This window comes from Empidonax traillii, unplaced genomic scaffold (genome assembly GCF_003031625.1).
Source record: "Empidonax traillii isolate 1590-97213 ecotype Southwest subspecies unplaced genomic scaffold, ASM303162v1 scaffold268:size1028579, whole genome shotgun sequence".
NCBI classification, from domain to species: Eukaryota; Metazoa; Chordata; class Aves; order Passeriformes; family Tyrannidae; genus Empidonax; species Empidonax traillii.
The window spans coordinates 6537-26132 of record NW_020955461.1 but is presented as its reverse complement, the minus strand read 5'-3'; the positions used below and the strand labels follow the sequence as shown (position 1 = coordinate 26132).

The following is a 19596-nucleotide window of genomic DNA, read 5'->3' as shown; positions in this document are numbered from 1 at the left end:
GCCCTAAGATCCTTAATTCCCAGTGACTTGTTTTTGAGTCATGGCCATGCTGAGAAAAGGCAAGACTGTGCTTGTTTAGTCAGCAGATGAAAGTTGTCATACTAGAAATACCATTATGGCAAGATTAGCACTGTGTGGAACCTGTAATAATTAGTTAGCATACCAGCACATAAATAAAAAGACAAATTGCTGACAAAAAGCTTTTATATATTGGTTGTAAATAAAAGAGGGTGTTTTGGGTGTTTTCAAAACAAGGAGGAGGTATGACAGCTTTTGTTTGACCTATGACACATCCCTTGGGATTAATTTTCCTCGAGAGGATTTTGATAAAATTCCCATGGTGGGTTACTCTGGCTGTTTTATTAGAATTTCACCAAACATCTGCAGGATATCAAACTTCAATATATACATTTTAAGTACAGTTCTGGAAAACGTACCAACATTTTCTTGCAAAGCATTAGAAAGGCGATGTTCTTTATGAACTTGGCAAAAAAGCACAAAGCACTGAATAAATTCTTGTAATTTAGGGAAGGGGCGTGTGTGTTATCTTTGTCTAAAATTTTTTTTAAAGTAATTTAATCTGAAGAACAAAAAACACACTTGGTAAGTGGCACAAGGCCAGTCCTACCTCCTGCTCAGGGCAAGTGAAGGTCTTTGTCAAAGGTGTGTGTGACAAAGAGGGTACTTTGTCACACACACCCCGCAGCTTTACCCCAGAGCTGTGAGTGTGAGCTGCCCAGGGCTGTATGTTGGGAGCAGCAGCCCTGTCCCTCATGGCTTGCAGCTGGCCCTGGAGCCTGTGCACCATCACTGGCCTGCAGAACATCTGCTCCTCTCTCCTGCTGACAAACTTAATTTTAGCTACAAGACAAAGGACACCAAAGAAGCCGCATTTTCTCGTTTGTTGTTCCTGCATAAATATTTCCTAAACCAGTATCTTGAAGAGTATTTCAGCCCCAACTGACTGATTTGGCAGACATCCTAAGCGGTGTACATACAAGAGGACACAGAGGGGCAGTGAGTGGAATCAAAACACAGCTGGTTAGCAATGTGTACTTCCCCTCATGACAAAACTATGGCACACAACGGGGCTTCTACCAGGACAAAAGAACTGGATGGCAGATGGGAACTTGAGTATTGTGACCACACACGTACTACTCCTTCAGCTAACTATACTGCCCATGAAATGTCTCAGATGGGATGGGCCCTTCATTGTAACCTATGCCTGTGCCCAACGCATTCTTTGTTTAAATGACTGTGACAACATAATTCACCAATTTAAACTAGCATTAATAGTTTTATGTATTTGATTAAGAAAGCACTATGGTTTCCAAGCACAGATTAGACAGGCAAATGCATTTAATATTAAAAAAATGTTGCAATGTGAGGTGGGGGAGCATAGAGTAGAATAGTGAAAACAAGTTTACATTTCTTAGAAGGTTCTCAGGATTCTTCCTAGATATGATCAATGTAATCAAACTGTTCACTGGTGATACTGCCTTTCCTTGGGCCCAGCTCAGCCACGCCCAAAATGGGGCACTGCAACAAGAATAAACAGAGAAGGTGTTTTGAATTTCTCCTCCACCTGAGATCTACATTCCTGAGAACTGGTTTATCATCAGGACCCACCAATGTGCCAGCCTGACTGCTCCAACCCACATCTCTCACATACTCCTTTCGTGCCTCGTATACCACTGGTGACTCAGGTGGCAAAGTCAATGCTGTCAGTCTCAACTGTTAATGCCAGAAATCATGCCCCATCAGAAATAACCTGAACGTACAAGGACCTTATGAACTCAGTTCTCCCGCAGGCTTTTGAATTCCTTATGCATCACATATGATGGCAAAACCAATTCTAACTGAATTGCTGAAGTATGGCCACAGTGACATTTAAGAACCGCCAAACACATTAACAACTGCACTTGGAGACCAGCACTTTTACTCCGTGCTCCACCCAAGAAACTGGAACTGCACTATTTGCAGTCGTGATTATTCTTAGCTAAGTTGCCATGGAACAAAGCCTGGTTAATCCTAATGGACTGATTCAGGAACAATCTCTCTTTCTAATCTTATTGCCTAATTCTCTATCACTTCCATTAGGTTAGCATTTATCCAAGATGTAAGAGCAGCAAGATTTTCAAGACGTTGTCATTTCACTATGTAGAGTGGTAGCTACACAGTTCTCTTACTAAGAAAAATAAAGGATGTTTTTGTTTCTCTTTGAAGGAAGCAGAGGGAAGAATTTTTCCTTCCAGAAGCAGATTAAATATCCATTGAATTTTCCTTGAATTCGCAGGATTCAGTACACATGAATTCATACATTTCCTCAAGCCTTGGAAATGACAAAAGTATCAGTGATACTTTAGCCACAGAAATGAATGTTTTGGAGAATGTTTATATAATCAGACAGATGGGCTGTTAGAAGTTATTTTTCTTAGTCTCCCATTTTTCACAGCCATCTTGCTTCTTTCACCTAAGCAATAGCCTGCCCTCTTCTATTTACCAACAGCAACACATAACATTGATTTCAAATACCTCACAACCCTCCTGGTAACTAGGCAAGAACTGGCGTTTGTGCTAGCATCCCCCAGGGAATGCAGGCAGCCCAGTAGCGCAGTAAGAGCCTGGGATAAATGGCCCCATGTTGCAAACAAGTTCACGCAGTAAAAGCTTGTGCTACATCCAGGCACTCAGTTCCTCCAGACCACGTCATACAAGTGTACTGCAAGACTCTCAAGGGAGCTGACTCATATATTGTGACACAGCTCTTGGGAGCGAGGCGTGTGCAGGTACTTGTGTATCTGTGTGTAAGCACATGGGGAGAGGTGAATTCTCCAGGGTTTTTTTGAGAATTGATGTATCAGGAATTAAATCATGGTCAGGTAGTGGAAAGGAGACACTGAGGAAAAGAATGCCCTTCATGTTTGCAATATACAAAACCACACAGGCCTCCTTGAATAAATCCCTGAAAAAAAACGTGCAAGCTCTCTGTGCACAGAGATAAGCTTGCAGTGATTAAAGCCACGGCAATATTTTCTTTTCAAGAAATAGCACCATAAGGTCACTGCAGACACCACCACTGTTGTCTGCTTGAGGTTATGGAGAATAAGATAATTTATTTTAGAGTACCTCCCTACTGGAATGAATTTGAGACAGACATTAAAACCAGCCATGACCTGGCAATAGACGTATTCAAAACAAATAAGAGTTTTGATGAAACAGATGGTAACTGTAATTAACTTTGGCATTTTCTGCCATAAACCACATAGTTTTAACTCAATTACCTAGCTTTTTTTTTTTTTTTTTTAATTAAACAAACCTAATTCCATCTATTCAGCAACCAGTTTATATCCAAACAATAAAATAGCCAGTTTTAAGAAATCTGGGTAGAGTACAGCTCAGGTCACAGCAATCAAAGGCTCCAGCGCCTGATATCTCTTGACCAGGTGATTGGGCAGCTCCTGCACCAGCAGCCTGTCAGGAGCCCTTCCCTGTGCTGGCATCATATCTCTTTGTTTACACAAAGAGTAAGGAAAGCATCCTGCAGCTGCTGCAAAGCAATGTGAACTACGCTGCACATGCCAGTGGCAGTGGGTTGATTTTCTGCTATTTATCAGGAAAACTGGAATCTTCACTCCAGCTATTTGCAGAGAAACGTGCTGACATAAACCAGAGCAGATAAATCATTCCAGTTCTGTTGTAAATGCATAGGTATTTGAATCCTTCCTTGCTGCTTCAAAACCACAATGAATGCTATGCCAACGATCCCGCCTAAGACCATTTATCACTCTTATTTTGTCAGTTCATTTTGCATTCAGAGATCATTACTCAAAAGAAGCATTTGCTTCCAAGCGATGTGACCTTCTTTGGTGACTGTTTTTAATATAATTAAAACATCCCTGTGTTTCTTTAGTGAGAAGTTAAATTTTGAAGGATTTCTCATTGACAGGTTTGAAAGATCAAACTATGAAGGTCTTCTGACTTCTTTCTCCTAATGTTTTGGGCAATGCCTTAGAGTGCATGTGTATCAGAGAAGTCTGAAAGTGAGGGAATTAAGGATTTCTGATTCTTTTTTACTGTAAATGAAGCAGGAAGGTTCCTACGGCCAAGGCAGTATGTTTGTATTTCCCCCCACTTTCAACAACATTATGGCCATGTCAAGGCCAAGTTGGTCATTTGGCTTATTCAGTTTCATTATTGCCTAAAGTTATGAGTACAGGGAGGAAAAATGCTGGAGACAGCCCAGAACACAGCAAGTCCATGTAAAATGATGAAGAACAGAAGTTTCAGGGCTTGTCTGTATTTTATATCTGCAAACAGTGTTTGACTCAGTAAGTAAAGCAGTGCACAGCCTCACTCAGTCAAAATTCCTGAGGATGTCAAGGGGAAATATGACTGCAGATGGACAGGCAGCATCTACAGGCAGTGTGTCAGAGCACAGACACATCAGAGAATCACAGAATCGTTAAGAGTGGAGGGGACCTCAAAGATCATCTAGTTCCAACATCCCTGCCATGGGCAGAGACACCTTTGACTATCCCAGGTTGTTCAACGCTCCATCCAAGTATTCAAGTGGCCTTGAACTCTTCCAGGGATGGAGCACTTACAACTTTCCTGGGCAACCTGTTCCAGTGTCTCACCACCCTCACAGTAAATAATTTCTCCCTTATATCTGATTTAATATTAGATAAAATAAATAAATAAATGTCTCCAAGATAGTTAGAGCAAGACAGTAATTTTCTTGCTGTCCATCAATAGTCAAGAAAATGCTGTCAGTGCTGCAAGTGGAAATGTACAAAACCCAGCCAGTGCTACCACTGCCTTGCAGGCTGATTTCCTATGGCAGTGCCAGCTACATCTGGATTTGTATTTTCAGATTTCCTGCTTGGAGGCTGTCCCCTCTCTGCTCAGACTTGAGGAAGCTTAACCTAGATCTAAATTTGATTTCTCATGTTTCTTCTCGTTTCCATCTCACTAGTTCCCTCCAGTGCATTTCTGTGTGACTATGAATCACTGTGCAATTTCTGTGTGACCCTCCCCTCTGTAAGCTTTGGGTGACAAGCTGTGCTGGGGTCTTTCACAAAAGCAGCAGGGGCCAGCTGTAAGTGCTGTATGAGCAGGACTTACGGGGAGTGCTTGTGGCCCTGCTTCATTCTCTCAGCTTCTGGTGGTCAACAGGTCTGAGATTTTTAAACCCTCTTGTCAGCCAGAGGCTGCAATTCTGTTGTGTGCACCTGCTGTCTGCCATGGACTGTAGTTAAATCCTCTTTGCACTTACAGAGCTTTCATGCAGCACAGGTCCCTGGCACAACAGGCTGGCACTGGGGGGCTTCAACTACAGCCCAGCGCTTCAGTGCCACCACGGGAAGGGCAGGCCTCCTCTATAATTCCCTTAGAGCTTTTTCTTACCAAGATGAGAGGAGTAGTGACCTAGGAGACAAAAGAGCGGTTACTTTTTGGAGATTACATAAATATTTTAAACATCTTTGTAAATAACGCATGTGCTGTGGGAATGGAAATACTGCACAGCAGGGAGAGGTGTCAAAGGAAACAAACAAGTGCTTTAAAACAGCGGACTTAGGGTACGGTGGCGAGGAAATCAGCCTGAGGAGGGCCAAAATTAATTCACCACAATAAGAACAAAAGCCCAGAGTAATTCCTGAACCAATCATTTGTATATTATTACTATTCCACATGTGTATTTAATATGTTTAAAGCTGACTTTCTCATAAATTGCTCTGGAGCTCCCTCTATTGACAACTACTCCAAAATTGTGTTCCAGAGAGCAGCGAGCAGTAACAAGATAAAACAGCACTTGGTGTAGCACAGAATCATGGAATCACAGAATGGTTTGGGTTGAAAGGGACCTTTAAGATCCTGTAGCTTCAAACCCCCTGCCATGGGCAGGGACATCTCCCACTACACCAGGTTGCTCAACACCCCGCTCGACCTGGCCTCAAACACATCCAGGGATAGGGCATCCACAACTTCTCTGGGCAAGAAATCAAAAAAATCAAACCCCAAGATCCTTATGTCATAAGAGTTGTCATGTGTGCAAAACCACAACACTGTTATCACTCCCTGTCCGTTATTTTATCTTGGCAGATATTACAGCTCTTCTTAAAAGAGGTTAAAGGCATAGTAAAGTGAGTCAAGAGGCAAAGGCTCCACAGCCCTGGTGGGGTGGGAGAAGAGCAGAAGTCAGGCTGCTCTGCACCCTGCATCCCACACCCCACACAAGGCTGCACTGCCCAGACACACGAGCCCTGTGTGGGGCACACCACCATCTAGAGAGCCTAACTGTGCTGTATAATAATTTGTTAGCACAGGAGCAAAGCAGTAGCTGCAGCAAGATCTGCAGACTAGGAGGTGGCTGGCACCTTCCTTGCTCCCTGCCAGGCTTCGCAGCACAAAGTCAGGCAGCCAGGGTTCATGTGGGCAGGCTGACGTACTCAACCCTCAGCCAGATTGTGTTGGTGATACCAGAGCAAATTAAAAGTCTCATAATAAGGAGACTAAAAAATGAATTACATGATCTAGCAACGCACAAACAGCAACGTCAGAGTATAGGTTCATGTTAAATGTGACAGCATCCATATTGAATTAAAGTTTAAAAAAAATTTAAAAAATCTTTATATTATAATTCAATAAGATGTCAGAATTCCTCTTGTGTAAATTAAAATTTGTGTAAAATAAAATCTGGCAACACATGAGTGTGATTTTTCACACTAATACTTTCTAACACTTTGCGCTCCTAAAGTCACTGCAAACACCCCAGAGATTGGCAGAGTCCAGAGGGGGTAAAGTCTGTTTGGTTTCCAGTTTTGAAATTTGTTTTAGCTCTGACATTTTCAGGAAGTCAGACAAGAGAGAAAGTAGTAACAAAACAATCTCTTACATCTAAGTGATACTAGTAAAAGCCACACTGAATTTGTACACACATAACCCATTTCCGTCCGATGCATATTTCTCTCACATGAATACCAGGAACGTTTAGTTTGTTTAAGGGTTTTTTGGTGTCAATTCCACCCTGCCTTTAGCCACAGCAATTTTTTTTAGGAGGAGGTAATATTCTATACTGTCACTTATTTCCAATGCTGACTTTTAAACCAACATACTGGTTTCAGAGTACAGAGGAAGAATATTAAGGGACAGTAGTCTGGGTACCGAGCAGAACAACATCTGGAACAAGAGGAAATCAGTATTTCACAATTCACTCAGTGAATTTATGCAGGAAAATATTTTAATTTTAAGGAATACCATTTAACATTCTAATACACAAAGACTGGCCTCACAATGATGTGGAAAGCATTTCATTTAACAGGGAGGTCTGTGCCTCAGCTGATACAAGTCCAAGAGTACTCAGTGACAAGGTGCTGGAAGAAACCTGAGGTGACATGCAGCGAAGGAGTCATTCAGACAGGAATATTTTGGTCCACATAGGCTACACATAGAATCACAGAATCATAGAACTGTTTAGGTTGGAAAAGACCTCTAAAATTATCAAGTCCAACTGTAAATGTAGAACTGCCAGGTCCACCACTAAACCATGTCCCCAAGTGCCACATCTACCTGTCTTCTAAATACCTCCAGAAGGGTGACTCCACCACTACCTTGAGCTGCCTGGTCTGGCTGGACACCCCTTTTTATGAAGAAATTTCTCCTATTATGAGTGTGCTCTTTTGCTAAAAAATATTTAATTACTACCTACCATTCAGCCCTACCTTTTTCTTCCCTTTCTGGATATTAATACAACATCTGCACCACAGTGGGATGCTTCATTTAACCATAAATGCAGGCACTTACAAATTACTCTGGTTTTGAAAAAGAATTATTTGCAGACAAGACATTTCAGAGACTAGTTTCTGCTTTAGAAATAACACCGGTGAACAGTTCAACAAAAAGGGGTTAAGGACCAATGCACAGACAAAGGGAGTCAGACAGATGAGTGCAGTAACCCCTTAAGCCAGAGCCACATCAGGAAGGTCATTACATTATCTCTTTAGTGCACATATGGTCTTTGTCTAAAAACCTTCTGTCCCACCCGTGAGGCCGTGCTATCAATATGTGTGTTACTGACAAGCTGAGACATCATTTCAACTGCAGAGCTCATTTTCTCCAAATTCTTCATTTGGTCCTTACCAACTTTCCTGTTCTCCATAATAAAACAGCACCACCAAGCCAACTCACGTCTGTAGCAACTGCACTGCTGAACCTTTATAATATTACGTATTTGGAAACTCTGCAGGAAGAGGGAGAACTGAAGAAGCTTTAAGATTTCTTCTATGTACATCCCCCTGCTTCAATTTTCAAAAAGATTCTGTCCTAAAGTCACCATAAGTATTAATGTTTATAGAATGCCAGTGATAACTCCATCAAAGATAATACACAACTGCCTTAGATGTCAGCCAATGCTCACAGCACCCTGGGACACTGTCCATAGACTCCCATGGAACTGTATGACTTGAGTTCGAGTAACTCCTGACTCAACCCTCTCTAATGGTAGTTATTCCACTCCTTCAACCCTTGGAGTAATCACAGAGGCCTGGGAGACCCTGCTGGTGAGGTCAAGACAAAGGTAGCACTAGGTACCTCAGACTTCTATGTGTCTGCAGTCACCAATCCACCCGCTCCACCCAGTAACAGTCCCACGTTTTCCTTGTTCAGGCTTTTTCCACTAATGCAGCACTGTGTGTTGGCTTTGTGTGGCCAGGTTTTAGTAGTGGGGGGATACAGAAGGATGGGGGGGCTTCTCTGAGAAGCTGCCAGAAGCTTCCCCCTTTTGTGTCTAACTAGAAGTACATAGCATGGATGCTGTAACTGATAAAACTTCTAGTCTTCTACAAAGTCAGGATGACAGGTACCTATGTTAGGAGTCTTTATTCTTAATACAAGGATTTAATTTTCCTCATTAGATTTAAATGATTTATTTTTATTTTTAAAATGCAGGTTTGGAAGTTACTTAAAAGGAACTGGTTTTCCTCAATATGCTTCAAGTTCTACAGCTGTGAATGGAGGGAGAATAAGGAATAAAACTAAACGCTGAGTGTACAAAGAGAAAACTGTTTTAAAATTTTCTCTTGCAGCACTAGAGAAAGCCACTGGGAATCAATGCCTGCTTCTCTAATGAGATTTGCTTAAACTCTGGAGCTTGAGGGTTTGGGTTTCAGACAGTTGTGCACTTTGAAGAGTTAATATTAATATAAGCATTTGAGACGGATTTAGAACATCTGGTTTTGATACCTCTACAAACCTTTGTTACAGTCATGGATTGTCCAGGGACAATGAGGGCAACCCCACAGCTTCAACAGAACAGCAGGTCTCAGCTATGACTCCAAGGCTCCCAGCTCAGCTAATGAAACACTAAGCATACATAAACAATTGATCCTTTTTGTCGGGGGTTAGCACTTGTGGCTTTGGCACTCTCTCACGAGCCATAAGAATCTTGCCTGGAGCATTCAGTAACACAGACTACAAAGGCAGAGAGGCAGTGAAAGAAAAGACCAACCCAGCAGATAATTGACAGGTAAGAGGCAGATGTGAGGAAATAACCTAACTGAGTGGCCAGGACATCACAGATGAGCCACTTAGCTAGAAATTCTGTGATGGAGGGTGCAGTTTCTGAGTTACCGTAAGCCCACCTGAGCTCACTGTCCCTTCTGGACTTAGCCCTCTACCTTCAGAAGAAATGTTCCCCTCACACTTGTTTCCACTGCACCAGCACTTGACACGCACAACAAGTCAGATAAACACAAGTCAATAACACAAGAAAAAACAAGCAAATTCCCAGCAGAATCTGTAACATGAACAAATTAGCAAGAATTCCTTTGACTTGGCTTCTACTAAATGAACTAAAATTTAATTCTTCTTATAATCTTTCTCAGAATAGGCAATTGTGAAGCCCACAATTTTTATTTTAAAACACTGTACCCTAAATGGTCTTCAGTTTTTCATAATATTTTGCCCCCCAACTAATCATTAATATAATACCAACCAGTACCATTAATATTATATAAATGTTCACACTCTAAGTTACATTCTTCCTCTATGATTTCTTTGACCTACAGCTTAAGCAACACACAGATATACCTAGAGAGGTATATATCCCAGGTATATAGATAGATACTCTTGAGAATGCTGGAAGAAGATAAAATATTACTGATAACTAGTCATTCTTGCAAGAATCTCTTCCCTAATATGAAATGAAGTCATAATCTGTGACAAAAACCACCTTTGAAAAACCCCTCTGAGTTCTCTACAGATTACTTTTAGTTTGAGAGAATGCTTGTGAAAATGCACTTTGAAAACATGACCAGACATTCCATACAATTATTAACCACTTTTTACAATAAAAAGATGAAAGTAAGTTCATATAGCATATATGGCCACAGCTAACATCCTTCTGGTGTTTCCTTATTCTGTTTTCATTTTGTACTTTCCCTCAAGCATTCTTCATGAAAATGACTGAAACCTGTGCCCTTTCAAACATACACAGAAGAGATTTCTCTCCAAGGATAGGGATCGTAGAAGGCCATACAGAAGCATTTTCTCAGTCATATGCTTGATCTATTAAAGTAACCTCCTTCAAAAACTGAAAGAATCTGAAAGTTGAATATTGTGTTATACCCAAGTAGATATTAAGGATATACTGCAGAGCTATGAAATTATTTCACCATGCTGACTCTCATTAATGTGCATTATTTGTCATTGCAAGAAACAGTATTTTCTAATTCTTGGGAAGTAGAGAATGAATCTCCAATTCTATGCTGTCAAGTGAACTATTTCTGTTGGCTTTTAGTAAGTCACAGATTGCATTCACGTTATTTCTATCAACATGGTAGGAAGTTAACTCCTTCTCTAAACAGGCAGTGCTGAGAAATCACCAAAGTACAGAGCTTTAAATACCTTTTCCCATACTTTCAGAACCCTCTTGAAAGACAAAAGGGTTAAGGTACCAGCTTCAATCAAACCAACCTAAAGCTTTTGATTGGAGCTTACACTTAAAGACTTTTTTATTACTATTTAACACTAACACCTTCATATTCTAAACCAATACTTACAATACCTTAAGTCTATGCATAATTTAGCCTGAGAGGAATTAAACCTTCCTTGTGCTACTTCCACTTAAAATCTATATTCCTTCTGAATTATAAAGTACTTATGGTTTTTTAACAGATAACATGCAAATCACACAGAGGCCAGTATGCTAAATGACAATGCACAAATTCTTGGGTTGCATGTTTTCCTTCATTTACATCTGATGTGTTTTTCTAAAACAGACATGAAATTCAGACTAACTTTTCTTTCACAGGCTGATGACTGGGAAGTTCAAGCATTCAGAACTTCTCAGCAATTTTGCATCTCTTGTTGCTGAAGATACTTAGAAGAGAGTATGTTGAACATGAAAGGTTTCATTCTTGATTTGAAAAAAAAAAAAAAAAGAAGAAAAATGGCCAACACCAGGTTGGGTTTCTTTTTATTGTTAAAACATTAAAGCATAACATTTCACCAAATACAAGAAAATTAGGGGTTGTCTGACAAACATCTGAATCATCAAGAGAAAGTGTTGAGCTATACATAGTCCGATGTTAATCTATCAATTTAATGTATATTAGTACATGCTTAAAACATGGCCAAAACACAGAATCACGAAATAGGTACCTTGATGCTTCTAAATCTGAGAAAAGTAAGTCGAAGAATTGAGTGCAATGAATTTCCAACAATTGACTATACACTCAATGACAACGTCAGGGCATCATTATTCCAGGCCATTGGTAGTTTCTCATACCTGGCTCATTCACATTCAATTTAGTGAGAATTTTAGATTTGAGAACTTGATAAAAACATTTTGAAAAATACAACATTTAACAAATGTGAAAAAACAAGTTGTTTTCACAGGAAAATATGGATTGCTTGCCACTCCAGTCCTTAATTGCCTATACGTTTTACAAATCTTTACAAAACTATTTTGTATCCATTTTGGTTTCAAAAACATAGTACATCTGAAAAATAAAATATGACTCTACTGATGGGTAATAAAAAGACATGAACACGTATTTAAAATGACTTTCAAAAGTAAATCTCTTCAGTAATACAGCTATAAAAGACAAGGTAAACATAGCACAATAAACCATGCATCTTCTGACTTGTCAGATCAGCTAAACTACTCGGTTAACATACAGTAACACTTTGAACACTTCTGTAAATTTAGCTTTTCTACCACAAGGAGAAAAAAAGATTAAATTTGTTCTTCAAGTGGTTCAAGGTTGTCCAAGTGTTTTTTAGGTGCATCATCACTATGACGGCTTTGGCAATGGGTTAAATGTTTCTTAAAGCCTCGAGGAAAATTTGATTCAAAATTACAACGGGGGCACTTCAACAAACTTTGACCATGAGCAGCAACGTGGTTTTTAAGAAGAGACTCCAAGAGAAAAGCTTTGCCACATATTTTACACTTGTATGGGCTTTGAACATTATGCTTGTTAACTAAATGGTGCAAGACAGCACCTTTTTTCATTGCACGACAGCAACAAATTTTGCAGTAATATTTTCCCTTGCCACGCTTCATGTATTTTGCTATTTCTTCCTCAGAGATGAAAGCCTCTTTCTCTTCAGTAAACTGCAGCACACACTGTGGCTGCGTGGGAGTAGTTGCATCCATTTTGCTCTCTTTGCCATAATCAGATGACTCCATGTCATACTGCTCTTGGTCACTGTTGGATTCTTGTTCCTTTATCTCCATTGAGTCCATCTCTGTTTTCCCACACTCACTGATATTTAGTTCAGAATCCGAGTTCTCCTGGTTTTCCTTCTTGGGCTTCTTTTTCGGGCATGAATATAGCAAGTCTTCTGGTGATTCTTTGGCTAATAACGATTGTTCATCCTGTGAGAATAAATCATCCAGTGGTTTCTGATCATCTAAAGTGTGAGAGAGAAAGTCACTCTCACCAGACTCACTAGGTGTTTGGGGCTCAGAGAAAAAGCCTGAAGCAGACTTGTGAGGCTCGGAAAACAGGATATTCTTCTGGATTTCAGAAGGTACAGTAGTTTCAGCATGTCTCTGGACATCAGAGGATAAAGCAGCAGGCTTCTGCATCTCAGAAAATACAGCATGCTTTTGAACATCAGGGGAAATAGCAGATTTCTGGGAGTCGGTAAAGACAACTTGTTTGGGTGTCTCAGGAGAAACAGGAGTAGGTTTCTGGGACTCAGTAAAGAGGCCATGTTTCTGAATTTCAGGAGATGTGGATTTCTGAGACTCTGGAAAGGAAGTAGACTCCTGAACTTCAGAGGAAATGGGAGCAAGTTTCTGGGCTTCAGAAAATAGGGCATGCTTCTGGACTTCAGAAGAAACAAGAGCTGATTTCTGGGTTTCAGAACACAGGGCTTGTTTTTGACCTTCAGTAGAAACAGCAGAAGTAGATATTTGATTCTGGGGCTCAGAAAAGACGGCACGTTTCTGGATATCAGTAGAAGCAGTAGGATTAGATTTACGAGACTCTGGGAACAGCACTCTTTTCCGAGGTTCAGGGAAAAGAGCCCGTTTCTGAATCTCAGATGAAGCAGCAGAGGTGGATTTCTGAGTTTCAGAAAAATACATAGATTTCCGTGACTCAGAGAGTTTCCAAGATTCAGGAGATACTGAAACACCAGGCTTACGGACCTCAGGAAAGAAAGGTGGTTTCCAAGGGTCAGAGGCAACAGTGTGACTAGACTTTCGAAGCTCAGGAGAAACTGGGGGAGAATGCTTCCATGTGTCAGGAGACAGAACAGGTTTCCAGCCTTCAGGGTAAACAGATGAGATGGGTTTCCATGGCTCAGAAGAAACAAGAGTAGACTTCTGGGACTCAGAAAAGGATGTAGACTTACACGAGTCAGAAACAAGCCTCCTAGGTTCTGGCAACACAACAGGGCCAGGCCTTCGGGACTCAGGGGCAGACCTCCGGGATTCTACAGACACTGACATGGCAGGCTTTGGAGCCCAGGGAGAAACTGTCGAAGACTTCTGCACCTCGTGAGACCTCCAGGGCTCAGGGGAAACAGTCGGACCGGGTCTCCATGACTCTGGTGAGACTGCAGAAGCAGGCCTCCGGGTTTCGGGAGGAGAAGCAGAAGCAGGCCTTCGCATCTGGGAGGGATGCCTCCGTGGCTCAGGAGACCCAGCTGGGGCATATCTCCGTGGTTCAGGGGATGCTGCTGGAGTAGGTTTCTTTGGCTCTGGTGACACAGCTGGGGAGTATCTGCGAGGTTCTGGAGACACAGCAGGAGAATGGCGCCGGGGCTCTGGTGATACAGCAGGGGAATGCCGACGGGGTTCCGGAGACATTGCTGGGGAATGCCGCCGGGGCTCTGGAGACACAGCTGGGGAATGTCGCCGGGGCTCTGGAGACACAGCTGGGGCTGGCTTCTGTGGGTCGGGGGACACAGCAGGAGATGGCTTCTGTGGGTCAGGGGACACAGCAGGAGATGGCTTCAGTTGATCAGGAGACACAGGCGGGGATGGCTTCTGTGGATCAGGGGACACAGCAGAGACTAACTTCTCTGGATCTGGAGATGTAGCCTGGGCTGACTTTTCTGGATCTGGGGATACAGTCTGGGCTGACTTCTCTGCCTCTGAGGAAGTCACCTGAGCAGGTATCTGGGGCTCTGGAGATGCAGAAGATTTCTGAAGCTTGGGGGAAACAACAGGTTCAGATTTGGGGAGTTCAGGAGAAAGGGCGGGTTTGTGCGACTCAGGGGAAAGGGAAGGTTTCTGTGGCTCCAACGTGACACTTTTTTTAGATGAATCTGAATCTCCTTCTACCCGTTGTTCCTTCCGCTCCTCATTCCACTTCTCAGGTGCTGCATGCTGTGCTTTGATGTGGTAATACACATTGCAATACATCTTGCTGGTAAAGAAGCATTTGTGGCAGTGAAACAGTTTTGCACTTTTTTGATAAAATATAAGTTTACCCAAACCAGCAGCATCCATTTCATCGCAATACTCTGGGTGAACGGTACCCATATGAATTTGTATGTTTTCATAGTCCGTTCCTCTGAAGCTGCAGTGGTCACACTCCAAGCGTTCTGTGGTTTTACGGAGTATCTGCAACATGTCCATTTTTCTATGGTCAGTAACAGTTTTCACAGCACTGCACTTTTTAAAGATGAAGTTTCAGTTTCTGAAATAAAGGAAAAAATCTGTACAGTCAGTTGTCCGTGTTAATTTCAACTCTGTCTTTCCTAAATAATCAGGTGCACTTCCCCTCCCACCCCCTTTTTAGAAAGCCTAAGTTTTGCAGAGGTACTAACAACAACATAAAGAAATACACAGCTGTCTCCAACTTCTGAAAGTCATTTTACATCAGCTGAACTTGAAAAAAAACAATGCTAATATTTCATGATAGGCTTTCCAACCTCTGCAAAAAATCTGGAAGCAAACGATAAAAAAAGAACCCAGGTGATATTTCATTTGATAAACCTGACTTGCTTTCTCCATTACACATGTAAACTGAAAACAAAAAGTACTTTGAAATACTGCCACTGAGATATAGACATTTCAAAAACACATCTTCATCATTAAATTTCAAAACAATCTAGCAATTTTTGACAAAGACAGAAAAAACATTCAAGAAAACACCAGCCTAAATCTTAGGCCTCGTTTTCATCTGTTAAACACTGTTTTCCTTCCACTAATTACATGAAAAACAAATGCTGTTGATCATAAAAACTTTATCCATTATGAAAAGAATTTTTCCCATTCCATTATTTCATTTGCTGCCCTAATAACAAAAAAATACTATTTAAGAAAAACAACAGGGTGTTTTTTCCAGTTGGTGTAGTTGACTGTCCCACGTATCCAAAGCATTTTTTGCCTCACTCCAAAGAGAAAGATGGGAATTTGTCAAAATTATTGCATTTGTAAGACCAACCAACCAAACAAGCACTCCAAAAACAAGCACAACAACACCCCACCCCACCCCCCCCCGGAAATGCAGCATCTTTTAACGATTTGGCTGGATTCCACTATTTCCAACAGAATTTACCTGGATCAGCAACTACAAAATCTGAAAACCATATTCTGTAAGTTATATCCACATAAAAGTGGAAGGTAAAAAGGAATATTTGGACATCCAAGTGAATGAACAGGCTCTCTTCTTGTAAGTTGAAATTAAACAGTTGTTTGATGATTATCATGCTAAGCTATCAGCCTAATTTTGGGGGGTCTTGTAAGACACACTGTTTCAAAACACTCAAAATCTTTGTGTCATTTTAACATTAATTTTCCTGTCGAGATATATATTAGACTAAAAACAAATCTAAAAATATGCATTCAAGCAAGTTTTCTTAATTTATTCCTAAAGCATTTTTACCCTGGTTTCTCATGGAAATGAGGCTTACACAAACACTTTGTCCTACAGTCAATGCCAATCAAACCAGACAAAGCAATCCAGCCTTGTTTTACATTTCTACACATTTCAAGAAAATCAGGAACTGAGTAGAGAATGAAAGCAATGCCTCCACTGAGGCTACAGCCAAATATGTCACTTAACAGTGCCTGGTTCTGTTTAGCCTCTACACAAATGGTCAGCATGCAAAAACACGCAGAACAAGCAGTGTCTGATTCAGTTTGAAATTAGGGGAAAAGAGACAATTAAAAATACTACAGCAGTGAGATGCTTTGGGTTTGGGGCAGGGACAGAATGAAAGCAAATTAGCAGTGCTGCTAAAGGATGAGATGGATACAGCAAAAAAAAACAAGAAAGAGGGGCAGGCTGAGAAGCAGAGGACACAAATCCCTAAGAAATAAAGGTTCACTAGCTCAGCTGCTCATGGAACAACTTTTGAGCATGCAGTGTGCATACATTAAGTCAAAAGAGCAGGTAGATTTCCATTTGGGAAGCATAGCAGGACCACAGACAGAGCTTTAAGAAGGATCCTGCTTTACAACCATGAGACAAATGCACAGCATTCAACTGCAGTCCAGCTGCACGTGAGAAGTAAGTGCACTGCTCCACAAACACTGAAGAGGGAGAACCTTTGGAGTGTAAGTTGCAGTTTCCCAGCAATATTGGCAGCCATGCAGAAGACAGCCCAAAATGTAGTCCACACCGCAGTGTTGACCATGAAACATTTCCCAATGTCTTAAAACAAACTTTTTATTCCCGTAAAAGATCAAAACAAAACAGAAAGATAGCGTACAGTGGTCCATAACTGCAAGAGCAAATAACTTGCCAATTGTAGAAACTCAAGGCACGTCATGTCTTACTTAACACTCCAAAAGACCTTCAAATCTTTATGAATTACAGTTTATGTTTTGTTTGGGGGATTTGGTATGATCCTAGGAAAGGAAGATTTCAATTTGAAAGCCAAAAATTCTGAATTGTTTATACAAGCTAAATAAAAAGGAGGGTTTTTTTACCAAATCACAGTAGAACATAATTAGGACATACTGCACTAATCACATTTTTAGACTTGAAAGGGAATTTGTCAATTCCAAAATTGATGGTAATCCTGAATTATCCATTTTCTTCTCTCTAGAAAACAAAGAGGCTTTTCCAAATTAAAATTATCACAGCTTACAACAAAGTCTACCAGACAATCTTTTCTATCCTCTTCACAACTTCCCTCCCCTTTGCACATCACCTAACTTTTGCCATTTCTGCAGTTTTCTGGAATTCACTCAATCACTTCACTCCCTATCTCCCATCCTCTCCTTTTATTCAGTTCTACCTTACCTTATGATGAAATTTTCCATTTTCTTTCCAAAAACAACAGTCAGAAAGAGTCCCTGGCTCCCTTCCAAAAATTGTCCAAGTTGCTGCTAGGCTTTTTTGACCACAAGAGTATTTTGGAAACCAAAGAAGTTACAGGCACGGCCCAAACATCCAAAGGTCTTGACATTCAAGCCTTTGGCATAAGAAATAACATTAAAGAGCTCTCACACTGCCACCACTCAGCATTTGTGGTTTTGTAACTTCAGCCCACTGTAGCTGCCAGTCACTGAAGAAATTGCCTCTTCTGCTGAAATCTCTACCTAATTAAGGCATACTACTGAGCAAGACAACTCTTTGTTATTGCAGCATCTTAGGCCGTGAGTACCTAGAATAGTAAATCTAGTTTTAGAATAGTTACTGTGCGATCAGTAACAAACTTCAACAATGCTGGGTACTATTAACTCATGCTGTCAATTTAAATTTGTTGAAACACTTCTGAAAGAATGAACGCTGAGATGTTGCTGGTTCACTTGGCACATATCTAAACAGCTAATCTGAAAGACTTTCCCTTCTCACTTCCAGCTCCAATGCCACTGTCTCTACAAGGCTCTGGTTGCTGCTCTCCTCTATACCCAGGTTTATCACACAGGTAACTGTTTCACATTGCCCTTTGCTGTCAACTCCGGCACCAGAACTTGTTCTGCACTAGGTCCTGTATTTGGGTGAAAGTGCAAGGAACAACATGTTTTCTAAACAATTCCACACCAGCAGAGCCAGCCAGTCTAGAAACCATATGCTCACTAACCAGGTCCCCATGGCTTTGGACCTGCATGAACTGTGATGCAATCTGTGCTCACCAGTATCTTTTTGGCAACACTAAGAGAGATGGACCACACTTCCTCAGTGTAAATGAATTACAACAGACATTAAAGGGAACTAGATCTGCACTGCTCCAACTCAAACCCATAAAAAGGATAAGGAAAATAACTGGTGTGATCAATCTGTCAGAGTGCTCCATGTGCAGTGTCGAGAACAAGACCAAGTACTAACTCCAAACATCATTCTAGCCTTCTGAAGCCCTTTGAGGAAGAGTATGAATTTCAGAATGAAGATCAAATTGCCATGAGCCACAGGTTCCCCATGAAACAAAGCAGAAGGGACAGGGCGGCCACTAGAGCATGTCTCAGGCCTGTCTGAATACTCCTGGGAGCAACAAAGAAGCACCCATGCACGTACAGAAAACTGCTTTGCAGGCCCCAGACCACTCTGTTTTGTTGAACACTCTGCCAGGCCATACGTATAATGTCAAAAGGACAGTTGAGCATCGTCCCTACTCAAACTCTCAGTTACAGGATGTGCAGTACAGCAGTGGTTACAGCTGAGGCTGCTGCATGCCACTTCAACACCACAAAGCACAACGCATTCCTTAACTGGTCTTTCTGCATCCCCTCCTACTTTTCTCACTTGTCATGGCTGCAACACCGAGAAAACAAATACAGATGCAACCAAACAGAACTAATGATCTGTTCTGAAAACACAATAAATCGAAGCAGAAGCCTGAAGCCCAGCATTTATGCTTGTCCTATGTTCGCATCCTGCCTCCAGTTTAAGACTAAATACTACGATTGAACTAAGATTCTGAGTTTGCAATACTAAACTTTAACTTGAGGCAGCCAAGACTCATTAAGAGTTTTCCTATGACATGAAGTTTTCCACTGAAATCTACCTGAACAGGTAAGTGCTTCTGCCTACAAGCTCACTGTATCCACAGCTATCAAGCACAATAACAGCATCAGCACCAACTCAGCTCTTAGATGACCTGAAGTGACACAAATCAATGGCCATCACTCACATTAAAAGCTGCTCAAAGAGACACAGAAATCTCAGCAGTGGGACCACC

The 19596-nt window shown here is 41.2% G+C and overlaps 1 protein-coding gene and 1 long non-coding RNA gene across 5 annotated transcripts in view; both read right to left on the bottom strand.

Annotated features, from left to right (window-relative positions):
- Positions 1–9727, bottom strand: part of LOC114060277 — a 15560-nt gene extending 5833 nt beyond the window's left edge. The window contains exons 1-2 of the long non-coding RNA XR_003571859.1: positions 9642–9727; positions 5279–5430 (exon numbers count right to left, since the gene is read on the bottom strand). This is a non-coding gene — a long non-coding RNA (uncharacterized LOC114060277). The remainder of the gene's footprint in view (positions 1–5278; positions 5431–9641) is intronic.
- Positions 9728–11455: 1728 nt separating this feature from the next.
- The window catches only part of CHAMP1 (chromosome alignment maintaining phosphoprotein 1), a 13765-nt gene continuing 5624 nt past the window's right edge, over positions 11456–19596 (bottom strand). For 2 of the 4 annotated variants that reach the window (XM_027889649.1, XM_027889650.1), the window contains exon 2: positions 11456–15161. In XM_027889649.1, coding sequence (XP_027745450.1) covers positions 12239–15100 — 2862 coding nt within the window. In that variant the 5' untranslated portion in view covers positions 15101–15161 and the 3' untranslated portion in view covers positions 11456–12238. Of the gene's footprint in view, positions 15162–17017; positions 18203–19596 lie in introns of those variants that run through there. The other 2 variants (XM_027889647.1, XM_027889648.1) reach the window with 2 other exon arrangements.